The sequence below is a fragment of the Crassostrea angulata genome, chromosome 9, assembly GCF_025612915.1.
Source record: "Crassostrea angulata isolate pt1a10 chromosome 9, ASM2561291v2, whole genome shotgun sequence".
Classification (NCBI taxonomy): domain Eukaryota; kingdom Metazoa; phylum Mollusca; class Bivalvia; order Ostreida; family Ostreidae; genus Magallana; species Magallana angulata.
Window position 1 is genome coordinate 31,647,588 of NC_069119.1, and position 14,807 is coordinate 31,662,394.

The window sequence follows — 14,807 nt, forward strand, 5'->3', positions numbered from 1 at the left end:
ATATTTGTTTATGGAGGGTATCCCTTTTTTACCGGGGGATTTTCACAGGAATAAAAACAGATTTCTAATGGAGATTTGTAATTGGAAAATCTGATATCTTTTTCCCATTCGGAAGAGTCTCAGAACACCTTAACATGATTTTCTATTGATATCATATGGGTATCAGAGTTCAAAATTCACTGTATATACCGGTATACATCTCAAAAAATGCAAGTTAGAATTTCCAAATTGCAAAGTTAAAATTTTTGTTACTCGCAAAAATTTATGATGTACTACTGTATACAGGGAAGTATTCTCCCGTTTTATTTTCGTCCCTTTCGCCTCTTTTGTCAGCGGGCAAGTACTGCGCAAACATTAACTAACCTCATGCGGAACGATATTATTTTCATGAAATGTAAAAAATTGATAAAGGATGAAATGTGTACATTTATAGGTAGGTCTTACAGGTAAACAGTCTCAACTTCTCGGGCACTGCTAGCTCACATCACGACGGATAGTAAAACATAATGTATTTAAATCAAATTCTATAAAAATAAATAAAAAGGGGGGGGGGGGTGTCATGAACGACTATGTAATACATTCCACAGGTGCATGAGGACGGGAACCCACCCCCCCCCCCCACCCACAACAACATTCACCCCACATTCCCCAGTTATTTTTTCATCATTTATTTTTTTTAATTATATGTTGATGTATTGTATGCTACACTAAAAATTCAAAATTAACGCGAAACAAGCTATATATAAAAAATATACCAGTGGTACCGGTATATAATTTTTTATACATAGCTTATTTCGCATTAATTGTGGTTTTTTTTTCTAGTGCAGCATACATCAACTTATAATTAAAAAAATAATTGATGAAAAAATAACTCGGGAATTTGGAGGGGGGGGGGGAATATGGGGGGGGGGGGGGGTCGCGTCCCCAAGCACCTGTGATACATTCGAGGTGGTTTCGAGCTCTGTTGGAAAGGTCGGAGAGTTGCGAAAGTCGTATTTTTAAACGGTTACTATAGAATAACATATTTCAACTGTATGATTCAATGCATATATAATACATGGATGTTATTTCATTGAGGTTAGAAAGTGCACATTTCCAATAGAAACCGGTGTCGTTGTCTAATAGTAGCCGTAACATACGGCTTATCGAGTAAAATCGTCATAGTTTTTATACAAACATAGAAAATGGATAATTCTTGCAATCAAACTATTCTGTGTACAAATATTGAGAAATCAGCCGCTTCAATTTTTAAAAAAAAACTTTGATTTTGGCGCAATCATGTCCAAAAACTTAATTCGACTGCGCATGTGCCCAAATCAACGACAGTTATTCACGAAGTTTTAAGTCAATTCTTCATCTTGTATGTAGGTAGCTGGATATTTTAGTGTTGAAATGTGTGTTACGTTCCGTAAGGGTTGTCAAGTTTGCAGGTTAATTAAAATCTTCGAGAAAATGAGCATTTTGTTCAATCTGAAAAGAAAAATACTTACTGTGTCGGACATCTTTTTCAGCTAGTAACCGTATAATTTTCGAATAGAAACAGCGAACGTCGTTTTTTTACGGATAGCAACCGTTTAGGTACTACACCGTGATATATATAGTTTACAGTGCATACACATCACATATGTATTCACTTCATTTGAGATTTAGAATAAAAGTAAAATAGAGACGTCGACACAGTCACATACCGAAGATAAAAGCACATGTACAGACAAGTGTATACACCGACAGACAGACATATACATGCACAAACAATCTCGAAAACTTGCTTTTATCACCCATGAAAGTTTGAGTATTTTTAGTTATGAGGTGGGGGAGGGGTGAAAGAGGGTGGAGAAAGAGAGGGGAACACTATCAATCAAAAACTCATACAAATGCAAGAGGATACATAAAAGTAGACTTATATTTTTTTGCCATTATTTGCTTACAATTTCCTTGCAGCTATTTTAAACACATTTTATAACAAATCGCAAATAGTTTGCCAATACTTTTCATACTCAGCAAATTTTCAATTCTTCAACAACAATAGTTTCTCAATATGTATTCTATCAGTGACAGTTCGTTTTAACATGAGCGTTGAGAGGTTTGGGACATTCTTATATTGATAATATTCATCTTAATAAATTCCATAGGCATCAGAATCGGGGGGGGGGGGTGGCTGGGGTTTATATCTCTGAAGAACATATTAACGTCTTTCTATTAATGGAACATTCTTTTATCTACCAGTTTTATTTATATTGTAAGTTTTTTTTACTGTGTAGGAATTCTTTTCTTTGTTGAATAATTTCCTGTCACGGTCAATTTGATTAAATTTAAGATAACTGTCAACTCATTCAGAAGGAAACATCCGGTGTCAAATGTACGAGTCACGAAAATATTGGAACATCGTTTATTTTGCCTTGACCTTTATCTTGTTCCACCATTTCTATCTCCTCGCAACAAAAGAGTATGAAGTTATTCTATGTGTTAACGTGGACGATTTTGTCCCATACGGCGTTTTCTTGGGACACGGATGACTTAGAGTTGTTTGATTTGGTAGAAGATGTGAACAAAAATTTCTACGATGTGTTAGGGGTACCATCGGTAAGTAATCTGCTTTCCATAACTGCCATATGTCAGAGAGATTATAATCACCATCATCCCTACAGCCAGTCCAAGGATCGTACATGTATATACGTCCCTGGTCTCTCCTTCCAATTTTCGGCCACTCTGCTTCTACCATATTGGATTGAAATCCCTTAATGCTTTCTTTAAAAGAATTCATGATGTAAAAACAAGTTAAAACTTATTTTACTTGAACATCATTCTCTTTTGAGAAGTGGACAGGCATAGCCTACGTGGATGTAGGCTATGCCTGTCCACTTCTCGAAAGAGAATACTTGAACATCCGCATGCTGACATCTTTAGATCAGCACTGCATTAACATGATTGAGTGGGTATTCGTCTGTGAACCCTTTTCATTGCTGAGCATTTCTTCTTCAGACAGCTACATCCGCTGAAATTCGAAAAGCCTACCGTCGATTATCCCTCGTGCTTCATCCAGACAAGAGCAAGGAAGAAGATGCAGAGGCCCAGTTTAGACAGGTACACGTTATACACATGCTGCTAAATTTTAAATTCAACATTTTATTTTAAGAGAGCTGGATGCTCATGGCCATTTTTAAGCTATATTTATCTTCTTAAAATGAAGAGCTCTGTATGAAAATATAGGAATTTCAAAATATTCAAATTCAAAGCTAAAATATTTGAATTTGTTTCTTTTACAACTAAATAATAGTTATGGCCTAAAATATCATATTTAAAAGTTTAAAGCCGATCTGATTGTTAGTTGTTGACCATCAAGCCTCCTTAAAGCATACAGCATTAACATTCTTCTTTTAAATTGATTATATTCTAGCTATCTTAATTTGTAAAAAATTTTAAGAAAATAATATGGCATTACATTATATATTTGTATACTTACATTTAATTTAATTATTTAAAAATAATCATTTGTCAGATTATGTGTACAATAGTACATTTTGATTTTGCCTTTTATGATAAACATTGATTTATCTAACTTTAGCTGGTTGGAATATATGAAGTTCTTAAAGATGAGGAAAAGAGAAAAAGGTTTGTTCACATTAATCTCCATAACTAATAACAGTTACATAAAAATGTGGAGGGAAATACAAAATCAAATGAATGATGAACAAAAAGTTGACCATATTGTGTTGATGATTTTCAATTTCATTATTGTATGAAAGTTATGTGTAAAATTCTTTACATTATAAAATTCCAGCTATTTTTGTGACTGTGTTACAGTTTGTGATGTCTCCTCACTCATTTTGAATTTTTTCCACGTCTATTCATATTTTGCTTTTACTTGTTCTGACATGGACCTTTCCGAACAGCAGAAGTTAAATCACCATAATTATGGTGAATCCCCATCTGCCATTTCTTAATCACTAAAATTTTACTGTATTAAAAATATTTCTGTCTGCATGAAAACGTATATGACCTGCATGTAATAGTAATGTATGTCACTGTAGTAAAGATTGGCCTATGTCTTTTGCAGGTATCACTTAGTTTTAGAGAATGGACTGCCCGACTGGCGACAGCCTATTTATTACTACCGCCGTGTTCGTAAGATGGGACTTGCCGAGTTCTTCGCCGTGATATTTGTCATAACTACAATAGGACAGTACATTGTCATGTGGGCCGCCTTTGCAGAAAAGAAGTTTACACTGGTATAGAAATAATTATCTACAAGTTATTTAAGCTTTTAGTGTGACAAAACCGTATATCTGGTATTTTCCACAATAATTTAATTTTCATTTTTTTTAGCGATCTCTTTCATATCGCAAAATATTGAATGCACAAAAATTATATCTTGTATAATTTTCTATGAGAAACATTTTAAATCATAAAAATTGACTGACGCAAACAAAAATGCTACATATTATGATATTTTCCACTTTTTTCTAAAATTTTGTGAAACACGAAATAAAACAGATACACAGTTGTTTTTTTTTCTTTTGAAATTAATCATGTATAGTATCATTTATCTTGACACATCCTTGATGTATTAATTTTTCTTAATATAGAATTATTTTCTTTTGTACCAGTTTATGAATAACAATTTTTTTAGATATTGCAGAGAGCAGTCAATTTTTTTGAGAAGGGGAAATTCTGTTGTACACATAATTTTATTAAACATACATCTGGCTGTTTTCTTTAAAATATTAGTTATATAAAAATGCATGACTGTTATATTCTGTATGCAAAGCTAAAGGCCTTAAAAGTATTAATTTTTAACTGGGTTTTCCAATGAAAAAATCCGGTTATTAAAATGGTGAAAATGGTGGGCGGGTGGGTGGGCGGGCGGCTGCCAAAAGGGAACCCTTATTGTACGGATAACTCCTCCTACAGTTTTAAAGATAGGAAGTTGTTCTTTTGCAGATCAATTGTACATATATCACAGGTGTGCATATTGCTAGGATTTTGATTTCTGATATTTTATGGGGAAAAAACACAGCTTTTGAACTTAGTCATTTTTTTTTATCAAAAAAATTGCATATAGGGTCCTCCATTTCACTGGATATGGTTTGTAGTGTTTATCAATTCAGGGTTGACATGGATTATGGATACAGTTCACATAAAAGAAAACTAGGTTTGCTGTCACATTGACAGCTTTTCAATTCTTTTCATTTGCTATGATGTTGCCTTGTTTGTTTTTATTTGGTATCATCTTCTTAAAAAAAATGTGTTACTATCAGAAATAACCAAGAATGTAATGTAATAAAGGCCAGAAAAGTTTTATTTTTCTTGTGATGTAATGATCTTTTGCTTGGTATTACAGTCAGAAAACTTTGGCGAAATGAGAGAGAGGGCGAGAAGTAAAAATCGTAAAGCTCGGCAGCAGCTGGAGGAACAGATTGACACACTCTTAGAGGCAGAGATGGAGGCGGTACCTCGGCCCCGCCTCTCCAAGCTGTGGCCAATCCAATTGGTCATTTTCCTTGTGATGAGTGTCCTCAATGCTCCTCAGAATATAAGGAGGAGGATGGAAGAAAAGGAGGAGATGAGGAGACAGGAAGAGGAGGAACAGAAGAGGATGGAAGAGGAAGAAAGTAAAGATTATTTATCTTATGATATGTTATCAATTTATTATTTTTATTTATTATTTCCACCAGAGACCTGAGCATAATGTCTTCTGTATTCAGTTATTACCAAATTATTAATTATCAAATGCTCTGAAATCTAAATTCCTAGTACATTTCTCTGTGATTGTTTTTAATAGTTACATGTATAATAATTACTTATGAGAATATCAATTAACACACAAGATAGGGATCAGCATTGTTCAATTTTGATTTTAGTCCAAGCAAAGGAAGAGAGGTCCAAACCTCGTTGTGATGTTGCCTTGAATCCAACAACCATCAAAATGGCCGAGGCTGAGGCAGTGGTGTATGCTAATTCAGTCAAACACTCAAGTGATGAGGAGTATAAACAGATCAAGGTTGGTAACAAGCTTTGTCATTGCTTATGTTGTAGATACATGTAAATGGTTCTGTTGCTTATTGGTTGAGTGATTCTGTAAACCTAGCTTTACTGGCATAATTTCTAGAATTATTATTTTTTTTTTTTTCGGGGAGGGGGGGGGGGGGAGGGGGGGGGGCTCGGTCCTAATAAGCTTGAGAATTTGAGGTTTTTGACTAAGCTTGGTCTACAATATGAATTTCCTAGTAGATAATTTTTCGACTCCATTGGTAGAGTGCTGAATTTTCATTCTGAGGACAATCATTCAAACTACAGCTAAATTCTTTTAGACATAAAATTCAGTGTGCATGAAATTGGTTCAAGTATTCTGTGTAGCTGATTGTATTGGATGTACAGATATGGTTTATTTATGACATCAAATACATTCATGTACATCATTTAAACTGCAATCACCTACATATGCTGAAAATGTTGCTATAAGTTGATGATGGAAACCAAAAAAAAATTCATTTATCAGTATTTTTGTTTATTAATTCCTTCAACCTTAGAGAAATGCAGGCTATTTTATTATTCATAAACTTTAAGATAAATGAATTGCAAAAGAATGAAAATATACATTACAAAAACACTTTTTTCCCTTTGAAATTCACACTATGCAGCATAAAACATCAAATACTATCATTACGTATCCTTTTTCTTGCCTCTTAGAAAGGGGAATGGACTGATGAGGAAATAGCAAAATTGGCGAAGGCTGCCAACAAATTTCCCGGTGGAACCCCCAACAGGTGGCAAAAAATAGCCGACATGGTTGGCCGAACCACAGATGAAGTGAGTAAACTTTTAAAATTAAAGTTCAAATATTTCCATCTTCATCAAAATGTCTGTTTGAAATCAAAACATTTATTAGTGATGAAAGGGGTCGAGCAAAATAATTTAAATTTAATGATATAAAGAAAAAGACATTTATATAGTGAACAAAATGATATGTTACGTTGTTCTGATTTCAAAAAATAAAAAATATTAAGGCAAGCAGCAAACTTTCCTCGAGCATTTTTTTTGTATCTCCTCGTAATAAAGAGCTCCAATAAAAAATATTAATTTTATAATTATTTCTAAAATGATTAAAATTTACTTGTGCACGGATATATGTCGAAATGGCCGAGTGGTTAGAGTCGTTGCTGCTCACTGCCAGAAGTGTATAGGTTCTAGAGGTCATGAGTTCAAAGCCCTGCCCCGGCCGAGTGTATATATAATATAGTGAATTTCGCTGTTCTGTATGTTTATTTTTATATTGATCAGCAATTCAAGTGTATTTTCAAGAAGATTATATACTAGGGAATTGTATACTCTTGTATTTTGTAAGGTACCATATAGTCAAAATAGTAGTCAATCATCCTGGAAAAAGTTATATAAAATTGAGGAACTTGTCGTATGACCTTAATAACTTTCAGAGTGCTACCATGCTGCAGGCTTCTTGCTGTTCAATACTTTTCGTTCTTTGATTTAAATTTAAGTTTAAAATATGAAAATTGAGTGATTTCCCTTTACAAACCTTGCTATAAAATTATGAAATGAACTACCTGTCTGCCATACATTACATTTAGAATTTTTTTTTTTGAGATTTAAAGGGTACTCAAGTTTATAAAATTAAAAAAAAATCACTTAATATAATTTAAAAAAAAAACATGTGCAAAAAATATGTTGGTTGTGTGCTGTATGCATGTGTACACATAGAATTTGTGGAGTGCTCTCTGTATTTTTCTAGACAAAGTCCTCCTTTTCTATTCTAAAGGACTACATTGCATGTGCAGAATTATGCATTTCTTGCCCCCTCCCCCCTTATTTTAAAGTTTTCTAAAGAGCTTTAAAAATATGATGGAATATAGTTGAAAGCGTATTGAAAACAAATGTGTAATCGGTTATCACCACAGTGACATTACAATGTAGAAATGACATCATGAAGATTGTCTTTTTTTGAATAATTGATGTTTTGTATCAAAATATTGGGGTTTTCCTATGGTTTTGATCTATTTTATAAACTGCTGCACGGGTTTTAATACCAATTTTATGTAAGAATCAATGATTTATATAAGCTAGGGTCTGGCCATGCATAGTAACCAATTTTCTTTATATTTCATACAAGAACACACCTAGGTGTAAATCGCAAAAATACACTAAAAGTTGGTTGCATAGGGGTAATCAGTGCCATGGTAACCAAGGCTAAAAATGGAAAAAAAAGCACAACTTACCGACGTTGAAGCCATATTAAAAGGTTTTGCCCACTAATGTAAACTATCAAAAACATAAAACAACCTTTCTCCTATATATATAAATGCCAATGCCAATTCTTATTTTGAAGAAGAGAACTGATGGGAAAAGAATACTTTTAAAATGTTACCAATTCAAACCATTAAAAATTTTTGAAATACCGGTAGTTTTTTTGGCCTTTTTTTTATCAAGCTGAAATGTGACACCTTACAAAGTCCATGCAATAAATATTTTATATATAAAAATCGACACCCGTTGCTATGGTAACAAGGCCAATAAATCGGAACAACTGAAAAATTGAAGATGATTTTGATCAGCTGTAATTCACGATTTTAGAAATTTTTAGCAATTGTTTTTGTTTGAATGTTTACAAAAATGCCTAAATTCTTTTTATATATCACAAAAGGCTTTGTTATTCAAAACAAAAGTACTGTACCACTGCAATGGACATACTTGTGGATATTTTCTCACCACTTGATATTATATATTTTAACTTAATATGTGAATTACAACCATTAAAAAATTACTCAAAATATTAGAATTTACATTTTTTTTTCACCTTGTTACCGTGGCAATGGCTCTCAATTTTTATTTTTAAATTTTTAATTGTACATTCATAATAGTGTGTATCAAAAAAAATCAAGATTTGCATTTATGATTCAAATTTAATGAAGAAATCATATTTTGAAATTTTTGTTTAGTTACCATGGTAACACTTTCAAAATATGCGTTTTTCCATTAATGTTTTTCTTTCATTTTAAAAATGACAATTTTTTCAATGATATATTCAACCCTGGGAATCATAAGTTGTGCACATTACTTACTTTAACAATATGTTCTCAAATTATCAGTGAAATGCCATTTTGACTTCTTTACTCTCTGTTACCATGGCAACGGAACCACCTAGCAACAAATAAATGGTGTTAGGCTTTTTCTTACTTATCAAAGTTTGTCAAATTGTAAAGTATGAAGAAAATCTGCGTGGCCATAAAACTTTGATTCTTATGTAGAATTTATCTTAAAATGTAAACTCCCCCAAACCATTTTATGTTGTAAAAACTTATAAATATTTGAATTCATTCCTTAAATAAACCATTAACTAATGATTATTGGTCTGGATGAAAAATGACATTAGTTAACTTATGGTTTGGGGGGGGGGGGAGCATAAAGAAATACTGGTTTAATGATTAACGTTTGAACCCCATTTATCTCTGCCAGGTGATAGCCAGGTGTCAGCAGATGAAGGATTCCCACACGATGACCCTGTCAGCATCTGTACAAGGTAATAGCAAGGATATGTTCCCTCCAGTATTAATGCATGCAATATTTATTTTTTCATGAAATTAATGTTTTGAATATATGCAGTGCAGTTTCTCATTGGGGCTAGGAGTCTGAATTTGATTTTTTTTATTGTATTTGGTTATATTTCTATTCAAATTGATAATATTTCTTTCTAAACTCTTTCATTTCATCTTTGACTGTAAGTTAGTATCTATCACTTCTGCGTTTGTGACAAAAATTGTCTTTAATTAATATCATGTTGAACAAGATGCTGTTCATTATAATATTATTGATTTTTTTAAGGGAAGGGATTTGAGGGTTGGGTTGAGAGAGTTGAACCTGCATTTTATGTTCATTAATATAGTTTCTGAATGACAGGTGAGAATCAAGAGGGGATGGGTCAGGACCCCATAGAAAATTCAGACTTGAAAAGTTAACAAAAACCGGCTTTGGACACCTCCACCTACTGTCTTGGAAAAATTTTTTATTGATCTTACATTCTGTATGACATAAATAAACTGTATACAGGGGTATTTTTGCCCTGTGTTATTTTCGCCCTTCTTTCCTTGCAAACAGTTTCGCTTTGTCTTGAATTCGCCCAGACATGGGTGTGTTTAAAGAGATATAATTTAAGACATTGTAAATTGCCCAGTCTTAAATCTGCCCACTGACAAGGAATGTGAAGGGGTGAAAATAAAAAGGGGGCGAATATTTCCTTGTATACAGTACCAATGTCATAGTATGCATGTATTAGTATGAGTTGGAAGGGAAGGAAAATTTCACAAAAGTTTGATTAATTTTAATGATCATCCTTGTAGGTGGAATAGGAAAAGCAAAAAAGTCTCAGGTAATATCAGACGAAATCATATCTCAAAAGACTGTAGAAAATGGCATCAGCCAGTCTTCCGACAGTGATTCCCAGCTCAGGAAGAGGAACAGAAATGTGAAAAAGACTGCTGATCAAACACTAATGATCTCAGATGTACAAACGCTGAAGAGTTCTCCAAAGGGAGACAATCTCACCTCTGAAGAGGAGAGTGCCTGTAATAATGCTCCAGATGGTGTTAAGATAACGGACGACTCCGAGGACTGGAACAAGAATCAACAGACGATCCTAGAGTGGGCTCTCCGACAGTATCCCAAGGGAACCGAACAGAGGTGGGAGAAAATAGCAGAACATCTACCAGGAAAATCAAAGGTATTTATATAAAGTCCTTTTATAACTTTGGTAAAATAGTGGTAAGTGCTATGTGAGAAGTATAGTTATACTGTTAAAATTCTGTACAATCTTGAATACCATGGATATATGTCAATTTAAAGTGATATGGCAGTCCCAACCCCTTATTCCTAATTATCATTTTTAACCTCGATATCTCAAATCCCAGGGTATCTCTAAAAAATTTCTGGATCCAATATGAAGTAATGAGATTTATTAGCACTGTATTTTTTTTTGTTAGAACCATTTTAACAAGACCTTGGACTGTAGGATGTAACTATCTTTTTCTTGCATCAAAAAAGTTAAATATGAGGCTGGTTTTAAGTAACATATACACAGATTGCATAGTTTCAGCTCAAAAGCTTGACAAATCTTGTTGATTTCAAAGAGTCATGGCTAAGTGGCCAGCAATGAAATAGACAGGCCTAGGTTAAATTGATGTTTGACACAACTACCCAAAGTCCAAGCTCCTGTTAAAATGGTTCTATTTTATGTCATCTTTGCATAATTTGTCTATTTTCTCCTCTTCCCTTTTTTCCTATCTCATCCACCCACCCACATCCTTTTTCCTGAATAAAGACAGCTGTTTATTCTTGAAAACTAAGCTCTGCTTAAAAACATGTTTACTATTTACTAAAGGTTTCGGATATCTGTTAATATTTACATTTCAGGATATCATGAGTGATCTAATATTATCCCAAATTGTGTTTATCATGCATGTAATAAGAATTTCCTGGTTTAGCCATTAGGGTTAAGTGTGAGTGCCATTTGATACCAATTGTGAAAAGGTGTTTAAGAATGATTGTATTTACAGAAATGTGAATCATATTTCACTAGTAATATACTCTCTCTCTCTCTCTCTCTCTCTCTCTCTCTCTCTCTCTCTCTCTCTCTCTCTCTCTCTCTCTCTCTCTCTCTCTCTCTCTCTCTGTTAGCAATGGTATTTATAGTGAATATACCAATGATTTTTCATTGTGTATTATTTACAGGAGGACTGTGTGGCCAGATATAAGTATCTAGTGGACCTGGTGAAGAAAAAGAAAGAACAAACCACCAAAAAGGATTAACAACGTCAATTTATATAGAAAAATTACTTATTCTGAAGATCAAATATTATCAGCAAAATGTTACAGATTCTATAAAAAAAAAGATTTACACCTCTTTTAAAGACTTTAATAATAAATCGCATTAACTGAGAGGTTAACAAATTACTAAAAAGGTCAACAATGTCACTAGGAAACCTTCTACCTGTGACTGAAAGATCTAGAAACTACTAAGTAACTGAAACTGCAACAGTCCATCAAAGAAAAAAAAACCAAATTAAAGGACCAACAGACCAAAGGATTAAGGATGACTCCTCATGTTAAAATCCTAGAAATAGTTCAAAATGTCTCACATTGCAGATACACCACAATTATTTATGCTTCTAATTTTTGAAAATTTATAGCTGGTGTTAAAGTTCGTTTAATGCTATTATTGCTTAAGTAAGGAGATATGGGACACCTTTATATAATTTTAACATTTGTTTTAAAATAAACAAAAAAAATGTCACAACTTTTCACTTTCTCTCTTCCTACGTATGTTTCTCTCTTCCTAAGTACAATGTATACCCTGATGCATAGCTTAGCAAAAGGGATAACGGGTCAGCTATTGACCGGAAAGTTATGAGTTCGAACCCATCTGGGGCATGATAATTCTTACCTCTCTGAGAATTTTTAAAATGCGTTTTTGTCTGGTGTTGGCCAAATATTGATTATATTTATTATGATGTACTGTTATATACATAGATGCACATGTACATATGTATCTAAAGGTGTCCCATATCACATTGAATCGATCTTTGTTTCCGTGGATTGACTATACATGTACTTTTTTAAGTGTGTGTGGGTTTTTTGTCTTTAATAGTCATATCAGGTGCTGAATAAATTGCAAATAAATGTTGAAGAAATTTGCAAAATGTTGTTTCTTATTAAGTATTTAAATCATTTTACAGCATCATTTTCTAAATTGTCGCAAACCACCGGCCGATGGAGATAAGCCAATCTGATTAAAATCAGATCCTCGATCCGCTCCTTGTTTTTCTCTTTAGAAAAACAAGGAGCGGATGTAGGATCTTATTTTAATCAGATTGGAGATAAGCGGATTCGGACCTTGCATGAGACGATACATATTCTTTGACATTACCGGGAAAAACGGACTAAAGTAAATTACCACGTTTAATTTTGATGTCTTGTCACGATTTAAAAAAAGGGAAATTACTTTGTAATGGAGTTATGGACATCAAAACAACGTGATTTCAGTACAAATTCAACATCTATGGCTAACTGATATTCATCTGATCTTTTGTGTGACATAAATGGCTTGTTGTTTCTTGAAATTATACTTATATCTGCAATGAAGAATACAACAGAGGTTGTTGACTGAAATTGCATTTGGCAACATTTGTTTTCAAAGTTGTTTACTAGGTGGGTGAGTGGAGTGGGCGGGGCATAAGGCGGGTATCTTTTATTATACATTTTAGGTGGAATAACACATCTGGAAAAAGTCACTCAAATTAACTGAATTTTTTTTTAAAATTAAAGATTATAATTATAAATAAACTGTACAAATGTCAAATAATCGAAAAATTTGCAGTTTAGGGATAAAAAATGAATATCTAAAATAATTATTTCAGTAAGTAACAACAAAAACCCCTGCGGGATTCGAACTCGGGATATACGGATCACAAGTCCGACACTTTATCCACTCGATCGGCTATTGAGTAAGTTACATGTTTCAGTCCATAAAATCGTTTTAATAAAACGTTTCGATCAGAGGTCAGCCATTTTGTGATGATGTCTTATTCCACCTTAAACAATGAAATGCTTTCTCGTGATTCATGCGGGGTATGAAGGTGGCGACATTGCAGAAAAACTACGTAAAGTTTCTGTAAGAAATAGAGGGAATCATACTCTGTAGATGTAAATATACGTGTTTTTCCAAAGACACGAAGGTATCGGTATTTCATTTTTTTTTGAACAAAAGCATGAAATACGCAGACCTAGAGGTTAAGGGGTAGGGTGTTAATAAATTCAAACAAAGTTAAAATTAAGCTGAGGTTGTTACAAACAGACCTTGGAACCAACACTTCCTCAAAACTCCTAGTACCCCCTCCAACCCCCCCCCCCCCCTCACACACACACACCCCTTATCCCCGAGAAAACTGATGAGAACGTGTCGCGGCTAAAGAACCATGTTTTGGCTGCCTGAAAGATCAATTTGAATCAATGTATCTGCTAAATATTTCAGGTTTATTGGCTCGCTTATGAATAATATCTAAAATTCGTACATGTATGTTATATTATGCTGGGTCTTATACAAAACTGGCAAGTTGATTGTATGTGTTATTGTTGTTGAATGTTTCCCTGTATGTATGGTGTACCAAAGATGTATATACTAGTTAATATTTCGTGTGATTGCAATTTTACAAAATGTAGATTTCTCCTGATTGAATGTACTAAATGCAAAAGCAACATTTTTATACGAATGTAGATAAGGGTGTGGAATCTGAAAAAAAAATTGCAGTTACAAAAGTTCAGCAGCCAAGAAATCAAAGACAGTGATGGCCACAACTTCAAATCCCATATCGAGGTCAACTGGTCAGCTTCGGACTATGGGATATTGTTTTTCAATTGATTTAGCCACGAGATGTGATGCAGATGTCACGTCAGGACGCAGGCTCTGGGTTTCATGTACTCTCGTCGACAGGCATTAATAACGATGTCACACTTTTAAAGGTGGATTATGATCCCCCAGGGGAAGAAACTGAGGTAGTTAGAAGGGGGAGGGGTAACAAAAACGTGTAACATGCTTACCCGAAAGTTGAACCCCGGTGATTTCTTAGTACAGTTTCTAAAAGTGATGTTTTCCCCGTTGCATACTGACTATCGAATTTGATTACATGTATCTGATTTTTTAAAGAATAGAGAAAAAATCGATAGAATATAGGATGAAGAATCAGCGATCGACATAATTTACACGAGCCGCATAGAATGCACAAATCATGCAATCTACAAACCAT

The 14,807-nt window shown here is 33.7% G+C and overlaps 1 protein-coding gene across 1 annotated transcript; it reads left to right on the top strand.

The window, feature by feature from the left end:
* Nucleotides 1-2,408: 2,408 nt before the first annotated feature.
* LOC128164255 (dnaJ homolog subfamily C member 1-like) lies at nucleotides 2,409-12,714 on the top strand. The gene is made up of 10 exons (XM_052828026.1): nucleotides 2,409-2,583; nucleotides 2,983-3,084; nucleotides 3,566-3,612; nucleotides 4,058-4,229; nucleotides 5,342-5,612; nucleotides 5,862-6,001; nucleotides 6,691-6,810; nucleotides 9,469-9,532; nucleotides 10,350-10,729; nucleotides 11,737-12,714. The coding sequence occupies exons 1-10, from the start codon at nucleotides 2,449-2,451 to the stop codon at nucleotides 11,812-11,814; spliced, it is 1,509 nt and encodes a 502-aa protein (XP_052683986.1). The 5' UTR covers nucleotides 2,409-2,448; the 3' UTR covers nucleotides 11,815-12,714.
* The last annotated feature ends 2,093 nt before the right edge of the window (nucleotides 12,715-14,807 follow it).